Raw genomic sequence first — 19,772 nt, 5'->3', positions numbered from 1 at the left:
GATTCATTTTTCTTTATTTTGGGACAACAGATTTTAAAATATTATTTCCTATGATATTGCCTTAAAATATGTTTCTAGGTACAAATTAGATACAAATCTAATCTAATTATAGAAATAACTACCTTAAATCCTGTATCAGAATATATTAGATCAATTATTTTAAAGTTTTTAATAAAGACTCCCTTGCATGTGCCAGGGCTCACACTGTAAATAAACCATCTGAAAATGGCACTTATATGTGCTATTATTACTCAAATAACCTGAGGAATGGCCCCAGAAAAGACACAGCCATAGTGAATTACATAGACATTGAAACACTCAAATTAAAATTTCCTAAATCTCCCTCTCACATTTTATAATGGAAAAAACACTGGACTAAGAATCAAAGAATCTGTTCTGGATCCTGGCTTTCCCACAAAATTGTCATCACCTTGGGGAGATCACTGAAATTCTCAGGCTCTCTTTTTACTACCTGGCGAGCAAGAGGTTTTAACTTAGATCAGTGGTTCCCAAACATTTTGGTTTTGATACCTTTCTTACTCTTAAAAACCACAGAGGATACCAAAGACCTTTGGTTTAGGTGGGGTCTATCTATATTTCCCATATGTGAAATTAGAATTAAATATTTGCTTATTTTCAAACACATATTTTAAAATAACATTAGTAACCCATTACTTCCAGATGGCTCAGAAGATAAAGAATCTGCCTGCAACGCAGAAGTCCCCGGGCTTGATCACTGGGTCAGGAAGATCCCCTGGAGAAGGGAATGGCTAACCACTCTCGTATTCTTGCCTGGAGAATTCCATGGACAGGGGAGCCTAGTGGACTACAGTCCAAGGGATCACAAAAAGTTGGACACAACTGAGCAACTAACACTTTTGCTGGTTAATACGGATTAACATATTTTTATGAAAAAAATATATTTAACCCAAAATAAATTAGTAAGAAAAATGACATTGTTTTCTATTTATTCAAATCTCTTTAATATCATGTGGCTGCCTTCAATCTGTTGCCATATATTGTTTTCTTTGGAGTACATAAAGAAAATATGAAAATCTAACTTCACGCAGATGTATGTTTAGAGTGGTAAGGAGGCTTTTCGGAGCATCATGGTTATTCTTTAATACTACTCCAAAACTTGACAAGTAGTGTTTTCTTAAAGTTCAGTTACATTGTGGAGGGCTTCCCTGGTGGCTCAGGCATTAAAGAATCTGCCTGCAACGCAGGAGACCTGGGTTCAGTCCCTGGGTCGGGAAGATCCCCTGGAGAAGGGAACAGCTACCCACTCTAGTATTCTGACTTGGAGAATTCCATGGACAGAGGAACCTGGCTAGCTACAGTCCATGGGGTTGCAAAACGTCGTACACAACTGAGCGACTTTCACACACGCTGTAAACTGAAACCACACAAATAAACTTTCATTCTGTTACATTAGAATTCATTGCTCTAGCTGGCACTTTGAATGGATCTTTTATCCTTGCATGATTTTGTATCATACATCAGTCACTTGGAAAATACCAGTCCACTAAATTATGCAGACCTTCCCAGTGTACAGTGGGAAGCTCCCTGTATACTCATGACGATGCGTGAGAAAGGCAATAACATCTTAATATGACTATGGAAACAGGTATTCTCATAAACCACCCTGAAAGATCCTGGGAAGACCCTGGGGAGTTTCCAGACTTGACTGAATGGAATCAGCTCTGAAAGCCCTTATTACTCTGAAATGTTAGATTTACCATTATTTCTTTCTTGAATAGTGTCTTAGAGTAAGTGAAGCACATTAGCTATCTCAAGGATTACGGTAAATATAATGAGAGAGGAACGGATTTGTCCCTCTGCAGGCTGCAGTGCTTTGTGCTTATTCTTTTCATTTCATTCATTGTTTCATGATGGAGATGTTTAAGAAGACAGGAACTGGAGAGGAATATCACTGCTTTAGTGATCTTGTACTCCAGTCTTAGTGGCCCTCAAAACACCTGAGGTCTAGATTTCAGTGTGTGATTAATTGGTGGATTGGGCAGTAAATAGACAAACTCAATTTGAAGCATTTTCTTTTCCGGTATGTATATGTGATCCACTTCTTTCCACTCACTGGCTTTCACAAAGGTCATCCAGTGGTGTGAAAAACACTTTTCACAAGGTGATAGGTAGAACATCCTCATAGATTTTGGATGACTCAACATGCAGTTATGTGAGCTCTCTTTATTTTTCTTGTGGATACACAAGAAGGGAAAAAAACAGTCTTCTGAAGTGACCTGAATGAAGTGCCATTCAGACCAATACAACCAGCGTAAATGGATGGAGTTCTGTTTCAATCTGTAGGTTCCTTCCACACGACCTTGGGGAAGACTGTAACTTCTCTAGATGCTTGTTCTTCCATCTGTGTTAAAAACCAAAGGCTACAGTAACTATCAATATTTTTTTTTAAAATGCTTGTTTACAGTATTCAGGCAACTTTATAGATGCATAGCTTCAGGCAAGATGCTATAAAACCACATGGACTTAAGAATCTGATATGCCATAAGCATAGCAACAGTAAGTCATGCCTTTGACCCTGTTTCCTTGATCCAGAGGTATTTCTCCATTTTGTCTGTTTTCTACAGACCTTCAAAGCACATCTCATATGGCACCTGCTCCCTGGAGCCAACCTAGAATACTTCATGAGTCCCTCATCTCCCTTCACAATTTGAAGCTGACCTTGCCTCCCTCTCATTGCACTGGCCAGCATCTACATTGCACCACTGCTGTTTATGTCCTTGCATTATCCACTTTGTTGTTGTTATTGTTATTGTTCAGTCACTCTGTCATGTCTGACTCTTTGTGACCCCATGGACTGCAGCATGCCAGGCGTTTCTGTCCTTCACCATCTCCTGGAGCTTGCTCAGACTCATGTCCATTGAGTCAATGATGCCATCCAACCGTCTCATCCTCTGCCAACCCCCTTCTCCTCCTGCCTTCAATCTTTCCCACCATCAGGGTCTTTTCTAATGAGTCGGCTCTTCGTATCAGGTGGCCAAAGTATTGGGGCTTCAGCTTCGGCATCAACTCTTTTTTGTAAATATTTATTTGGCTGTGTTGGGTCTTAGTTGCCGCACAAAGGATCCTTGTTGCTGGATCTTTGTTGCAGCCTGCAGGATCTGTCATGTGGCACACAGATTCTGTAGTTGTTGCAGGCAGGCTTAGTTGCTCCATGGCATGTGGGATTTTAGTTCCTTAACCAGGGAGTGAACCCCAGTCCTCTCTTTCACAAGGTGGATTCTTAACCACTGGACCACCGGGGAAGACCCTATCTACTCTTCTTGAGGACAGGAGTGTGGCTTATTGCACTTGCCTTTGAGTCTTCCTTAAATGCCTAAAGTAATGGTGTGGTCCTATTGGGAACACAATACATAATAGCAAATGACTACATGGAGATTGCTATGAATCAGGTGCTGTCCTAAAGGCTTTTATATAGACCTACTCTTCTGATCTCACAGCTGCCCTGTGATGAGGAAACTAAGGCACAAGGTCACTAAGTAATATGTTCAAGGTCACACAGTTAGTGATAAAACTGGAATTTGACCTGGTAGCCAGGCTCCCACGCCCCAGGCCTCTCTGGCCTCCAGCTTCATATGCAGTAAATTGAAACAGACAGAGCATGGAAGTCTTCAAACCACCCTCAGTCAGTTTTTCATCTGATCCTCATAGTAAACCTGTGATGTGAGCGGGGGAGCCTTATCCCCACTTTAAATATAAAGAAATCGAGCCATTTCAGGGGTCACCAAGGTGGGATGGAAGCAAAACCAGAACTCATATCTTTGATTCCTTGTCCTGTGTTCTTTCTTTTATACCACAAATTATTAGAATAACAATTTCATCGTGCAAACTAAGCCAATAATCCAGGTAGCCTCAAACAATCACTTCTTTAGAGAATATCATTGTACCCTTAATTAAACCACACAAAATCAAAGACACATAAAAATAAAGATAAAACAATTTGGCTAAATTTAAAAATAAGCAAGTCGAAATAGGTAGACCTGTATCTCCACCAAACATTATCAAATTTTATTTGATAGCAGTGCAAATATAGACCAGATCATTGGAAATTTTTCCTAAACTAACAAATTTGAAAAAATTTCAAAGCCACAATGTAGTCTGTTAAAAGAGATGCTGCCATAGAAATCAGGAACTCTAAAAGCTCCAATACATCTATAAATATTACATAGTTACATTTTCAAGGAATGCAAAATGAGTAAACTCTGATAAAGATATTCTGAATCCCTGTAAAGTATCCTTTTATTTTGTTCACTATGTAGCATAATCTTCAGCACCTCAAAATTACCTTTGATGCCACAACTTTCCTATAATGAAAATGAATGATAAAAGGAAAAATAAGTTGTCCATTATTATAAATTTTGTTACTGTTTTATTTTCTCTAAAAGACATGGTAGGGTTGAGTGAACATGCACCTTTGTAAGAATCACTAAGGGCAGGAAAGAGATTATGAAAATTCAGCCAGAAAGAGGAAAAAGTTAAAGCATGATTCAAAGCTGATAAATGATGTCAGGCAAAGAAACAAAGCAGGATATGAAAAACTAGAAAAAGGGCAATGATTGCCAACTCTCTCTCTAAGTCAAAGACGAACGGCCACAACTGGCCTTAGAATTCCAGGATATACGTCCAGAAAAGCTGTTCATGCTGAAATTGGTCAGATGGGAAAGTGATTTTAAAAAACTGTCTTTCATAGCCTTAATAAGAGAAAATGGAAAATAAAGGAATGGAAAGATGGAAGGGGAGAGGAAGAGAAGCAGGAAGAAAGAAAGTAGAAAGATTGAGGAAGGGAGGAGAGAAATAAACACAAGACAAAACAGCAAACACTAGTCAGTTCAGAAAAATTCTAAGCATAATGTCAACCAAAGGCAAGTCCACACACTGAAAAAGGAAGGCAGGGAAGAAGGGAAAGAGAGAGGGAGGTGACAAATAAGCAGCTAAATATCCATCAGTTCAGAATAATTCCAAGCATAGTACCAAGAGAAGACTAACCCTAGATGTCCCCACATGACATGAACTTCAGAAGGTTCTTTGCAACCTGATGTTTTACCCAGAGGACTCTAAGTGCTCCTCATCAGAGTTGCCTGCATACACACCTTGAACGGAAAGGAAGGCGGCTCCATCCTGGTCGCTGTTCTGGAGGCTGCATTTGACTTGCCCGGCATCGCTGAGTTGCACGTCATGAATTATCATCTCGGAGATGAAGTTCCCGCCCTCTTGGTAGCTCGCAGAGGTGAAGCGGTCACTGGTGATGATGGACCCATTAGGCGTCACGCTCAGCACCACCGTGCCCCTCAGAGCCCACATGATGAGCTTCCAGCCCTGGGAGATGGTGCAGTTGAAGCGAGCCTCCGAGCCCTTCAGGGCCGTGACGTTCTTGGGACCCTCTATGATTTCGCTGCCAGATCCACAGGCTGAAAGACAACCAGTTTTGCAAGTGGGGAAGGGATAACTCTACAGACGTCAGCTGTACCCTGTGTACTAGTCGGGACCATCCAATGGTTCAGACTCCGTGTTTTGCTGGCCCCAACACCAGGGCTCCCAGTAGATCAGGAGCTGCCTGTGGACAGGAAGCCATGTCCATGCCCTCCTTTCCACACCCCCTCGCTCCCAACTCCATAGTCCATGGAAATCCCGGCAAGATTGGGGATGAGGGGGAGCAATGCCCCTCCTCTAGAGGGAACATTCCCTGAAGTATCTGACCCCAGCCTGTCCAGAGAGACACCACTAACCCAGTTCTGTTACTTCAGGCAAGGTCTTCAGCCTCACTACAAAGTGGGAATTTTCCTCCCATTGAAATGGGGAAGACATATGATTTCCACCTCTGAGGAGATTTCAAGGCTCAAAGAGGGAAGTGCAAGGAAGTGTCTGTTCGCACAGCGGGTGGAGACCCCAGCTTGCCATGATCATGGTCCACTACACTCCCCCAGCATCCTTAGGACACACCCGTCACTGGGGCAGGTCTCTTCCAAAGATGAGAAGAGACCCATGGGGGAGACACAGAGGGGAAAAATACACAGAAGGATGTTGGAGAGCGGGATCCCTCAATGAGAACACTCGAGGAAGGCATTCACAGCCTCATAGAGTTTCACAGCAGCTAGTGTCGGGTTTAAAATTCCCGCAGGGTTATCATTACCATCTTTCTAAATTCCATATATATGTGTTAGTATGCTGTAACGTTCCTTATCTTTCTGGCTTACTTCACTCTGTATAATGGGCTCCAGTTTCATCCATCTCATTGAGGTGGGGGGGGGGATAGGGATGGGTAATACATGTAAATCCATAGCTGATTCATGTCAATGTATGACAAAACCCACTACAATATTGTAAAGTAATTAGCCTCCAACTAATAAAAATAAATGAAAAAGAAAAAAAAACTCCCGCAGGTGAGCATGTGGTTCCAGAGCATAAGACTATGGACTCCGGAGCAAGTAAACTCCTTGGCCACTCCTGTCACTGTAAACCAGGGCAGGTCACTGGGACTTAAACCCAGAAGGATGCTGCAGGGTCCCCCCAGGTACAGGGCCTCCCCTCCCCCCACCCCCTCCTCTTGTTTGTAGTAAAGCTTTAGCCTCCTAGGCCTTGCCCAAGTCCCAAAGAACAGATTTAACCAGAGAAGTGAAAAAACACACACACAAAGGAAAGCAGTCAAACAAGACAAAATATTAATAGTTTAGCCCTAAAACAAAGTCAAGGACCCTTAGCACCTCCTCCAGGGCTATAGATAATTTGTTGTTGTTGTTCGGTCACCAAGTCATGTCTGACTCTTTGCCACCCCATGAACTGCAACATGCCAGCCTTCCCTGTCTTTCACTGTCTTCTAGAGTGTGCTCAAATTCATGTCCATTGAATTGGTGATACCATCCAACCATCTCATCCTCTGTTGCCCCCTTCTCCTCCTGTCCTTAATCTTTCCCAGCATCAGGGTCTTTTCCAACGAGTAGGCTCTTCACATCAGGTGGCCAGAGTATGGTTACTTCAGCTTCAACAACCGTCCTTCCAATGAATATTCAGGGTTTATTTCCTTTAGGATGGACTGGTTGGATCTCCTTGCAGTCCAAGGGACTCTCAAGAGTCTTCTAGATAATGTTCTGAGCCAAATTCTTGAGTTGTTCTGCAGAGTCCAAAACCCGCACCAGGTGAAAGAAGTTAGCTGCTTGCTGCCCACAAGCACAGAGACCGCAGACCAGTTGGAACCAAAAGGTTGATAATATTGATTCCTGAAATACCACCCTGTTTTCTTGCCAATCAGAAGAATGTCCATGAGCTGCTCATGTACTCTGCGACCTCCCCGCTTCACACTGCCTTTTAGCCATCAGGGAGTTTGGGTCTTTTGAGCATTAGCTGCCTGTTTGCCTTGTTCAGCACCTGCAATAAATGCTGTATTTTCCTTCACCACAACCTGGCGTCAGCAGCCTGGCTTGGCTATGTGCTAGGCAAACAGACCCAAGACTGATTTACAGCACCACAGCAATTGGTTTTAAGAACCAAATGAGACAATCCATGTAAAGCCCTTAAGATGACACTTAAGCATTCAGGAAGCAGTCACCATTATGTGACTCGCAAGAAAACCAAGAAAATCATAGAGGAAAGTAAAATTATTTCCATCACACTTTTCACAGCATTGTACTTTTCCCTCACCAGATGCATTCTGACACTGGTTTTAACTGAAATGACAACTCCTGACTGGCCTTCCCCAGGGAGGGGACCGAGACCAGTCTAGCTCACAGGAACTCAGGCAGAATCACTCAACACGGAGTGTGTTCTGCTCCTGAAGAACTCAAGAATCTTTCGGTCATTTAGATTGATTTTCCTATCACCATGAAAAGCAAAGTGGTGGCCAGAGTTTTCCTAGACTTTCCCATGTATGTAGCAATAATTCAAAGTAGAACTTGCATAGCAACCAAGAGTCTTTGAGATTTCTCTTGTGTGTGTGTGTGTTTTTTTCTTTGTCTTTTTGGATGCACTGGGTCTTCACCACTGCAAGCAGGGACTACTCTTCACTGCAGTGCATTTGCTTCTCGTTGCAGTGGCTTCTCTTGCTGCAGAACACAGGCTCTGGGCACACGGGCTTGGTAGTTGTAGCATGTGGACTCGGTAGATGCAGCTCTCAGGCTTAGTTGCTCCGAGACACATGGGATCTTCCTGGACCAGGGATTGAACCCGTGTCCCCCTCATTAAGAGGCAGACTCTCAACCACTGGACCAGCAAGGAAGTACCCTCTTAGGTTTTAATAGTGAAGAAATCAAGACCAGCAACATCTCGGGACTTGTGAGCACAGAGATGTTGCTGGGACATAAACTCAGTTCTTCCCACTCTGAAGTTTCCCTCTTCCCACTCTTTCCTCTCTGATCTCACTCAGAGTTTATGGCAAACAGACCCCCCTGGCAGCCCACACCTTTGGTTTCTTCCCAGCCGTGCCTGCCACCATCAGTAAAGACTACGTGTCCCTATCACCTTCGGGAACTGTAGGCGCCCCCCTTTCCAATCTTACAAGGTCAAGTTGCAAGGAAGGTTCTACAGGAATCTAATTACTGTATGAAAGATTTCTGGGGAGGAACCTCCCTGCCCACCACTCACTGAAGTACCCAGTATGCCCTGCAGGGGATGTGCCCACCACAGGGCCAGGTCCATTGGAGAGGATGGGAGACAGGGACCCAGATGCCTGTGGGGTGGAGTCAAGGAGGGGGCCCCCAAGGCTTCAAAGAGGCAGAAATAAGAGAAGGTCAAACTTAACTAGACTAATCCCAGATGGGGATAAACATGATCACTATTCTTTGTTTTGCCTCTGGGCATGATAAAAAGAGATAAAGTAAGATCCTAAATAACTCAGAGTGGGCCTTCTCCCTTACCCGTGGGCACACTTCTCTGATCCGAGGATCCCTCTGATACGGGATTTAAAAAAGGGGGGGGGGGTGGCTGAAAGCCTGAGGAAGGAAAGTCAGAAATTATTCCCCAGGGAAGCCACAGCCTCTGTGCCAACTTGGGTCTTTCCACGAGCCCTGAATCTCATCTTAGGAAGAAGCACAAAAGAAAAAGAAAAGGCCAAATCTACGCTGCAAGGAAAGAAAGACTAGACACATGGTCATACTCCACACTATGGTTAACAGCATCCTTCCCTGTTCAGACTCTGGTCCGAATGAGCAGATCGGACACAGCCTGAGGGGCTGAATGTGGGAGGGCAGTGGGTGAGACCCAGGCTTGCCCTGCCAGCATCTCAGTCCAGGCCACTCCAACTGGATTAAGCAAAGCATCTGAAACTCTGGTCCCATCACTGCCCGGCACCAGGAAAGTTATTCACTCCAAAACCCTGCTCACTCCAAAACAGTCTTTAAATTCCCTGCAGACTGCAGGTGGGAATAAGAATGCATGAGGGTCCAGACCTTACTGTGCAGGGAAGCAAGGGCGAGGAAGGGACCTGGGCCAAACGGAGATTTCCCATTTGAACTTGGTTTTTAAGCTAAACAGGTGGCACTGAACCCTAATCACTAGACTCCTCTGACATCATTGCCAGTGATCTTTGCTACCACCACAAACTGACTCCCCTCCAGCTCTGCCCTGTGACTCAGAAGCTCTATTGTGGGTGACGTGAGGCCCTGAATTCTCGCTGCTCCCTCACCTGCATCCTATCAGCTGTGGTGTGTGTAACCTGCCCCACACACGACAAACATAAGAAAATTGTCAACAAACACTCCCCATCTTGATGCAAAACCTCGCCTTCCCCTTTGCTCTTTCAGTTTGTAGAACAAAGGACCAAACCACGGGCAGAGCCATGGGACGAATCATCAGTGTCCCCACCTACTCGGTGGTTGCAGTGACCAGCTCCGGGGGTCACCCAACACCGAGTCCTCCCCTGCAGGAGTTGACCCACTTGTTAGATGCTTGTCACATCTACAACCTTCAACTCCAAATCCAGGGCTCCAGCCCTGCCCACCTCCTGCTCTGCAAACCCCGCTCCACCAAGCATCTCCATGTAAATGGCTGGCTGCCCCTCAGGATTGAGAAGTTCCCCTTCCACTCATTCTGTCCTAACTGTGGAGTCCTGCCCCAAGGCCACAGAAGTGGAGCCAGAAGCAAGGTCACCTCCAAAACTGATTGAACCCCTTTGTAACCATTGCCCAAAACCCCCTTGATCATCACCAGCCAGCTCCCTGACCCCACGTTAGGCAAAAATACCCACCCAGTGCTCAGCGGTAGTGCCCTACTACTCACCTAACACCAACCTTCCAGCAGGAATTTTCTTTGTCTTGAGGCTGTAAAAATCGACTGCTAACCCACAAAAACTGTTGACTCTCCCTGGTCTATCAGGAGGCCGGCTCACTGTACTCGCGGTGCCCACATTATCTCTGCTCTTGGTTCTTAATAAACTCACTCCCTTCTGAAATGTCCTGTGTCTGGAAACTCTTTTCCAACTCACGCTTGAACTGCCACCCCACTAACATCTGCAAAACTAAAATCACTCACACAGGTACACGTGGGCCAGCTGCCCAGCCCCTTCCAGTCCTCCATGGATAGATCCTGGACAAGAGTACTGTTCTTCTACAATGATTTCTTCTCAGCCCCCTAAGGTAGCAGCTGGTGTCTCCCAACCATGGGGGGCACAGTGAGTCTGCCCAAACCAAACCCTCTAGTCTTCTACTGACCTCTTCTCCAGCTTCCCTCCTATACCTGTAGACCCCTAACCTACTCCTGTCAACTGTTACTTAACATTGGAAATGAATAGAAAAGCAGACAATTAAAAGCAGAAGAGAGGGATTTCCCTGGCAGTCCAGTGGTTAAGACTCGGTCCACCCACTGCAAGGGTCCACCCAATGCAAGGGGCTCAGGTTCGATCCCTGGTCAACTTGACCCCACATGACACAACCAAGACATAGCCAAATAAAAAATAATAATAATGATAAATAAATAAAGAGAAAAAAAAGTAGAATGGAGCAAGGTAAATAAAGTGGAGAGGGTAGAAGGGAAGGGCCCTGGTGAGGCAGATCCAAAGGTGAAAATGGACGTCAAAGCATATCAAGGTGGGGGACTTGCCTATTGTTCCAATGGTTGAGACTTTGCCCTCCAATGCAGGGAGTATGGGTTTGATTCCTGGTTGGAGAGCTAAGATCCCACATGAAAGAAAGTGTTAGTTGTTCAGTCGTGTCCGACTCTTTGCAACCCCATGGACTGTAGCCCACCAGGATCCTCTGTCCATAGGATTCTCCAGGCAAGAATACTACAGCAGGTTGCCATTCCCTTCTCCAGGGGATCTTCTCAGCACAGGGATCGAACCCCCATCTCCCACATTGTAGTAGATTCTTTACCACCTGAGCCTCCAGGGAAGCCCCTAGGATCCCACATGCCTCGCAGCCAAAAACCCAAAACCTAAAACAGAGGCAATGTTGTAACAAATTCAATAAAGACTTTAAAAACAGTCCACATCAAAAAGACTTTCAAATAAAGGAAAACCTCAAGGAGGGTTGCACCATCAGAAGGAAACTGAGGAGTGAGGAAGGGGTCCGGAGGTGGATCTGAGCTGCCCGCCACGTCCTGCTGACACAGCAGGAGGTGTCAGCATCACTGTCAGCACCGTCACCCAAGACTGCTCTCCACGTGGCAGCCGGACAGATCTCAACACGCCAATATGATCAGGGACCCTTCCCTAGCCCCCACCCCAGACTCTGTTTAAAATATTTCCACCCTTTAGAATATAGACCAGATCATCCTTAACATTATCATATCTTAAAACCCTGCTCAGTTTCACATCCACTTCATTGTTCCCCAAACTCCACCCTCTGACCACCAGAGCATCTTTCATCTACCAAACTTACCAGCTATTTCCGGCTTCCTTTGCACAGGCAGAGACTGCCGGAGATCCAGTCTCATTTACACCTCTGCTCCCAGCCAAGTAGTCTCCCCCTCAGGAAGCCTTCCCAGACCACTTTACACAAGGCAAATTATCCAGAACAGGGTTTTGAATCAGTGAAGCACTTGTCACGGTGGTTATTTCATATTGATTTTTCTATCAATTGATGTCTAAGCTCTTGGTTAGCAGGGACTCTGCTCGGTTTTGCTCATCCTGTGCCTGCAACTGAAGGGCACGTAAGAGCCCCAAGTGAATATTCAGCAAGTGAAGAAACAGGATGGTCGAGTTCTGTATAATCCACCACGCTGGGGGTAAGGTGGAGGGGAAAGGGCTGGCAGGAGCGCTCTGGGTACACGTGGAGGCTGCCCTTAGTTACTCGAAGCTACATCTACGAAAGGAGGAGTCTCTACCCGAAACTTTCCAAGCCTCCTAGGGGGTCAGAATTTTGCAATGGATCCCCACCCACCATGGGGCTCTAGAATTAACCCATAATCCTCACTGGAAGGACCGATGCTGAAGTTGAAGCTCCAATACTTTGGCCGTCTGATGTGAAGAGCCAACTCATTGGGAAAGATCCTGGTGCTGGGAAAGATCCTGGTGCTGGGAAAGATTGAAGGCAAGAGGAGAAGGGGCTACAGAGGATGAGATGGCTAGATGGCATCACTGATTCAATGGACATGAATAAATTAAACTGTGGGAAACAGTGGAGGACAGAGGAGCTTGGCATGCTGTAGTTCATGGGATCACAAACAGACACGACTTAGCGACTGAACAACAACTTCTCCCCTCTTGGAATAGCCATACCCAAGTCTCAACCCAAGCCAATCCTGCCTTCAAAACAGAACTTCAGGGTAAATGGCTCAGAAGAATTGTAGATATGGAGTTTAACAGTTTCCTGCTCAGCCACTGCAAGAGGTTTTTGCTACTGTGACTGAGAAAGACATGTGGGAGCCATATCCTGGGAATACGGTGGAGCCTGGTTTGCTAACCCCATGCGTGCTTAAGCTCTGCACCCCATGAGTCCCTAAGTTCTGCACAAGCAGAGAAAATGTCTTCTTTCCAGCCTACAGACAAATGCACGTCAAGCACCTAAAAAAGTGCTGAACACCCTACACAAGACAGAGGCTTCCAAACAGCTCTGTCCCCGAATACATGTTAACACCCCGGAGCCAGCTGCCCTTGTCTTAACGTGTAAACACACCCGAAACCAAAATTCATGAAACAGTCCTGACTGCACCTCACACACTCTGACCATCCCTATACTGTTTCATTCCTGTTTTAGTTGTGTTTTCACTGCTGTCATGGATAGAGTTTAAAACACAACAACAACATTATCTAGCCCTCTGAAACAGAGCTTATAGGTATATATCAAAGTCAAAGCATTAGTCACTCAGTCATGTCTGATTCTTTGCAACCCCATGGACTGTAGCACCCCAGGTGCCTCTGTCCATGGGATTCCCCAGGCAAGAATACTGGATTGAGTAGCCATTCCCTCCTCCAGGGGTCTTCCCAACCCAGGGATAAAACATGGGTCTCCCGTATTTCAGGCAGATTCTTTATAGCCTGAGCCACCAGAGAAGCCCACAGGTGTGTGTGGCACAAAGCAAGCAAAATATCTACACAGCTAGAAGTCAGGATAACAGTCACTCTAGGAAGGCGTGGGGGAGAGGCTGAAGGAAGCATTTGTGAAGTGTTCTTGGGCTTCTTGTTGATACACAAAAGTGCTCAGTTTGTAAAATTTCATCAAGCTGTAATTTTACGACTTGCACAATTTTCTGTATTCTTCAATACAGCACCTTAAGATCACTGCAGTAAGAATACCCTGAGGAGTTTAGAACTAGCTAGGAAAACAAGAAAAACACACCAGAAGAGATGAAATCAGCACAAGGCATAGTCAAAAGAAAGCTGGAGTACAAACTGGTTACTTTAAGCACCCCGGGGTCTGCATTCTCCATCTACTACAGTGCAGAATCTGACCGAGAGACCCTTGTCTGGGACACCTGGAGTCCATTCTGACTGACACCCTGGGAAAGTTCCAGGCTGAGAAGGAGCTGTTAGGAGGACCAGAAGGTCTCACAGGCAACAGGCCCATTACTCTGCCATTAATGGGAACTGGGATGATTGCCCTGAAAACTGCAAGGGCAGGAAGGCTTCAGAAGAGGAGGTGATGCCTGAGTCAGGTCTTCCCTGAAGACCAGATAGAATCAGAGGAGGAAAAAGTTCAGGCAGGAGAATGGGATGCTTTAACAAGAGCAGTGACTTTGGGAAGGGACCACAGCAAGACTCCCCAGGCGAGGACCCGGATGTGGAAGACTTGTGGGCTCACGTGCACATGAAGGACCCTTCTGGAGTAGGGTTGACATGGCAGGCAATGGACTCCACTGAATGGTAAAGAATCTGCCTGCAATGCAGGGGACCGGGTTCAATCCTTGGGTCAGGAAGATGCCCTGGCGGAGAGCATGGCAACCCCTCCAGTATTCTTGCCTGGAGAATTCCATGGACAGAGGAGCCTGGCGAACTACAGTCTGTGGGGTCACAAAGACTTGGACATGACTGAGTACACACGGGCACAGGCAGGAGGAAGTGGAGGGGGGGAGGGGACCCAGTGGAAAGAGCTCGACCAAGAATCTTCAGGCAGCCACGCTCCCCGGTGGCCTCCTCCAGGGGCCTTCCGCCCACCCCAGGAGGATGCCCCAGAACATCCCACCAAGCCCCGTGGTCCCTACCTGCCAGCCCAGCCAGGACCACCAGCATGGCCAGGACGCCTCTCTCAGCAGCTCCCTCCATCTCACATGTTCCTCCTCACCTGAGAAAGCAAAATAGGCAGGTCACAGTCTGTCTCCTTGCAGAGACCCATAGGGACCCTCTGCGTGTCCCTGGAAAGATGAATCAGCACTTCTCAGCCTGACCAGCAGCGGCAACAGCCTCACCCGGGAACTTGTCAGTGGTTTGATTACCTGGTGGTGGTGGTTTAGTTATTCAGTCATGTCCAAGACTTTGCTACCCCATGGGCTGTAACTCTCCACGCTCCTCTGTCCATGGGATTCTCCAGGCAAGAATACTGGGGTGGGTTGCCATTGCCTTCTCCAGGGGATTTTCCTGGCCCGGGGATCAAACCCACATCTCCTGCCTCGCAGGGGTCTCCTGCATTGCAGGCGGATTCTTTATTGCTGAGCCACCAAGGAACTTCTTATAAAAGCAGATTCTCAGGCCTACCCTGGACCTACTGGATTAGGTCTAGGGGGTGAGCAGGAAGAATTCTGCCCAACGTTAAGCATGGGCCCAGTTCTGGTACATGCTCAATGTCTGAGAATCACTGTATTAAGTGATCTAGCTCCCAAGCCCATGCAGAAATCAGGGAAACACCTGCTATGCTCTACTATGAATCACAGAATCACTGGCTGTGAGGTCTGAGTGTGGGTTTACTGTTATTCCCTTCCATTATGATGCTTTAATCACTGAGAAAAAACAATCCTACCCATAAGTTTACATTATAAGAAGAAAAAAGAGCAAAAGGAAGACCTAGATCATAAGCTTATGAGAAGGTGGTAAGAGGTATGAAGGCAAACAGTCGAGAGGAGCGTGTGTGAGGGGGTGTGTGGGATGTGCTGGCTGATGTTTCAAAGGAGAGATTGGAGAAAGGCTCCCAAGACGGTGTCCCATGAGTGGGGAAGGCAGTGAAGTGACAGACAGGTGGGTAAGTGCAGAAGGGCCTCCCAGGCTGAACAGCAGGTGCAAAGGCCCTGGGGTGGGACTGTGCCTCCATGTTCATTTGTGGAACCACAGAGAGACTCTGGGGCCTGGGCAGAGAGCGAAGGTGAGTGGAAGGGGAGTGGTCAGTGTAGACCGAGTGAGGCCTTGCTGGCCCCTTGCAGCACAGGGTGATCTTGTCATGCACTTATCTCGGCCCATCCTTTTTTCTCTTGCTCTCTCCCTATCCCCTCATTTTTAGTTTAATTTTTTCCTTCTCCCTGGGCCAGGCCTGTCCAAGACTGTCACCAGCACTGCTTGAAGCTCTTAAGTCATCCACTGAATGTGTTCTGAAGTTGTCTCTAGAAACACCAGCTCCTCAGCCCCAGGAAAGGGGCTCTTTATTTCACCCATCCTTAGCACAGTGACCTGACCTGCCAGGAGTTTTCACTCTGACATCCACACAGATTTCAAACCTCCACTTGAGGGATACAACCCATCCCCCCAAATTGGGAGGCAACGGGTTCCACCAGAGACCCTGCACAGGGTCCTGTGATGAGCTGACCCACCCACCCTGGGCTCCATCCTATCTTCTCTTACAGGACATAGGAGGCAGGCCCCACAACACCCACAAGCAGAAATTCGAGAACTGAAATAGACACAGGTAATAACCGCATCACCTCTAGCTGCGAAAGGCACTGCATACAAGCTGCTGAATCAAACAGAGTTGGGGTGGGAAGGATTGAGGACCCCCAGGCCCATGACCCCCTTTTGACATGGTAGCATGTCACTGGCTGCTCACGAGATCACGAGAAGGAACGTGGGATTTCCACCTCTGTTTTCTGATGACTTTGGAAAGTGAATTTCCGCCTGTGTAAGAAACCACATCTGCCCGTGTGCAATTGTGTCATGGAAGGGGTTGTGGTACCTGTGGGGCAGGACCATCCCACCTCAGCCTCTTCCATCATCGAAAACAGGCTCTGCAAATCCCTGCAAATACGCTTCGATTCCAAGCTTCCCTGGAGAAGGGCATGGCTGCCCTCTCCAGCGTTCTTGCCTGGGGAATTCCGTGGGCAGAGACGCCTGGCAGGCTACAGTCCCTGGTGGTCACGGAGTCAGACATGACTGAACAGCTCACACTTTCACTTTCACCAAGTTGTTCAGCAGCTGAACACAAGCTAAAATCACGGGCTTCCCAGACTGATCCGAGATCCCAAATTACCAAGCACCAAATAAATCATTTACTAATTTTTTCAAGGTTCGATGAACACAGGAGACAAGTCAGTTGCTGGGCGAGTCACCTAGAACCTAGGCCAGAGCAGAGGGTGGAGGGGAAATTGAGCTGCTGAGTTTATAAAAGTCACACATTTTACCAAAAGCAATAAATGTGAAGTGTGGACCCAGCATCACTGAAACTGCAGCAAGAGCTTAAGGCCCACCATGAAGTATTTCTAGTCGCTGATGGTCAGGGTCACTCGGGCTGCTAACTAGAACCAGATGACAATTCACTTATTCTCTGTGTGACAGAATGAATCCATTCCTAAAAGCTCAATAGGAGCCCCCAGGCTGGGGTTTAGAAACACCCCAAGTGCTACAGGAACCCAGATGTGGATTTGTGAGCAGACCCTATCTGAAGGGTGTGTATGGAGAGGAACTGTGATCAGGTTGATTTCAAGTTGTAACTGAGCTCAGACAAGTCCCTTTAATTAAAGGAAATCTCTGCGAGGCAATTTGCAAGTTCATATCTTGGTGGAGTAGTTTGAGATCTCACTTCTCATTCATTTTATCACAGAAGACTTGCGTTACACAATTTTAGTTGAAGAACTGCAATGTTAAAAGCCTTAAATCTTATTAAATTGCACCAGGACAGGATTTAAATGCCAACCACTCATTACTGCCCAGACAAGGCAGAATCACTGAGCAGACCTGTCTGCCCCCAGCAAGCTCATCATCTCAGGAAGGAAATTGTTGAATTCAATCATCTGGTTTATTTACCCATCACACACACACACACACACACACACACACGTTATGGCTGGGTTCTTGGAAACAGCCTGATATCACAAAATTCAGGGGCTGCATACAACCTGTCTTTAGGCATCGGCATAAATTCTAAACCCCAAAACAAGGAAGACAGTGAGAATTTAAATTCTCACACAAGGGGCTGTCTGCAAACCTCTATGTGCACAGACAAAGGCACCCCCAGGCACCTCCTCCACCCAGTACCCCAGCTCAGGACGCCCCCACATTCATAGGGGCATTGACTCTGCCAGCCAGATGTGGGGAGTCTTAGAACTTCCAGAGATTTAGAGCAATTTCCTCTCCTTCAAACCTCTCATTGGGGAAAGATATGTGTGTGAGCTCAGTCGCTCAATTGAGTCCAAATCTTTGCAACCCCATGGACTGTAGCCCGCCAGGTTCCTCTATCTGCGGTATTCTCCAGGCAAGAATATGGAGTGGATTGCCATTTCCTCCTCTAGGGAATCTTCCCAACCCACAGATCAAGACTGAGTCTCCTGCATCTCCTGCATTGCAGAAGAATTCTTTACTGCTGAGCCACTGGGGAAGCCTTGGGAAAGAATAAACATCATTTAAAGTCTGTCCGATGAATAACAAGCATGTTAGGAATTTTCCAGCTGAGTCTCAGCTTTCAACTCATCCCAAGAACAGCTCCCAGTGAAGCTAGAATTGAGAAACTGTCTCAAATTCCTACACTCACAGGGCAGCCCAGTGTTTTCATTTTAACTGTGTGGAATTTGGGAAACAGATATGCCTCAGATTGCTCTTTCCCCCAAGAGCAGCGAGCGGGCCTCCAGGAGCTAAGCACCATTTCCCCGGGGGGAAACAGGAACCTGCGGGGAGTCCACTGGCCACACACCAGACCCACGGGGTGTCTCACCTGTGGCAGGTGAATCTGCCTCTCGGGCCTTCAGCGAAGGTTCTGGGTCCCCTCTTCCCTGCCTCCGAGCTCTCCCCACACAAACGCAGGAACCAATCTGTCGGCCACTGGAGAAACTGTAGGGTGCTCAGCTGTTACCAGGAAGTGGATCACCTCTCAGGCCGCGCGTGCACACAGAGGTGGCCTCCCGCCTCGGGCCCAGAGCAGCAGACTCTCGGTTAATCATCAGCCAGCCCGAGGGCCGGTCAGTCGGACAACGCCGCGCCTCAGGGCCACGGCTGCCCTTCCACCTGGCCCCCACCCCTGGTTCCCGCCCACGAGCTTTCTCACATCCAGCTGAGCCAGGCCCGAGCCCTCCTGCCACAGTGAGAGGACAGCAGCCCCTTCCAGCCCACGGTCGTGGACACAGATATGGACGCGGACACGGCCGGCCGCCAGCCAACTTTGCTCACTGGGCTCCGGCACAGACCTGGGGCTGGCAAAGCCGGTTCCTGCTCCCAGCCAGGTTCCTCCACGTCCACAAGAACAGGTTTCTCTTGTGAAAGTAAAAAAAAAAACAAAGTCCTGAGGGTGAAGTCCTCTGGAGTAGAGCCAGCTTTAAAAGTCAAGCCCTGTTTCCCATGGAGGGTTCATTGGAGAACTGCTAAGAGGTTTTCTACAGACGTCCCAGGCTCCAGGCCCTTGGAAGTGAATCAAGGAACTTTGCTTTTTGGAGCATTGATAATTCCCAAAAGAGGTCATCCCCCCAAATCATGGAGCAACATCATACCAAATTGTCTACTCTCTTAACAGTTCTTTCTGAGTTTCTGGCTGGTCTCCATCACATTCTAATCCAGTCATGGAACTCAAGGCAAAGGTGTGGATCTTATACTGAGAGTAAGACCCTGAAAGGAATGAATATAGGGGAAACACTGTGCCTTCCAGATGAAGGGATTCAGAACACACCACCCCAAAACATGCCACTTTGGCATAAAGATTATTTTTAAGCTGAAGACTTGAAATTCAACAGATGCAAAAAAAAGGGGGGGGTGGAAATAACCTTCTCAGAGCTTCCCTTTTCTGATTGAAAACAGAGCACCTTCTGGGAAATTAGGTTGCCTTAAATTTCTCTCTGGGATAGGTCTATGCCCAGAAGAGAAAACACAAATGAAACCTACTCCAAATCCTGTCTTCAGGGGAGTTAATGATGCTAAGGAAAACAGCAAGACCACTCATGCCTGTGTAGACAAATGTCACCACAAATTTCTTAAATCCCATCTATCCTAAAAAAAACTGTGTTCTTTGCCTAAGGCACCTTTTCTCAAC

At 46.9% G+C, this 19,772-nt stretch overlaps 1 protein-coding gene across 5 annotated transcripts in view; it reads right to left on the bottom strand.

Annotated features, from left to right (window-relative positions):
* IGSF5 (immunoglobulin superfamily member 5) overlaps positions 1-18,998 on the bottom strand; it is a 54,073-nt gene extending 35,075 nt beyond the window's left edge. The window contains exons 1-3 of one of the 5 annotated variants that reach the window (XM_070466791.1): positions 18,937-18,998; positions 14,605-14,684; positions 5,130-5,447 (exon numbers count right to left, since the gene is read on the bottom strand). In XM_070466791.1, coding sequence (XP_070322892.1) covers positions 5,130-5,447; positions 14,605-14,665 — 379 coding nt within the window. In that variant the 5' untranslated portion in view covers positions 14,666-14,684; positions 18,937-18,998. Of the gene's footprint in view, positions 1-5,129; positions 5,448-11,843; positions 12,039-14,604; positions 14,685-18,467; positions 18,899-18,936 lie in introns of those variants that run through there. The other 4 variants (XM_020868937.2, XM_020868938.2, XM_070466793.1 and 1 more) reach the window with 4 other exon arrangements.
* Between the last annotated feature and the right edge of the window lie 774 nt (positions 18,999-19,772).

The sequence above is a fragment of the Odocoileus virginianus genome, chromosome 4 (assembly GCF_023699985.2).
Source record: "Odocoileus virginianus isolate 20LAN1187 ecotype Illinois chromosome 4, Ovbor_1.2, whole genome shotgun sequence".
NCBI lineage: Eukaryota > Metazoa > Chordata > Mammalia > Artiodactyla > Cervidae > Odocoileus > Odocoileus virginianus.
Note: the sequence above shows the minus strand (reverse complement) of the source record. Positions and strands in the feature narration are given on the sequence as shown.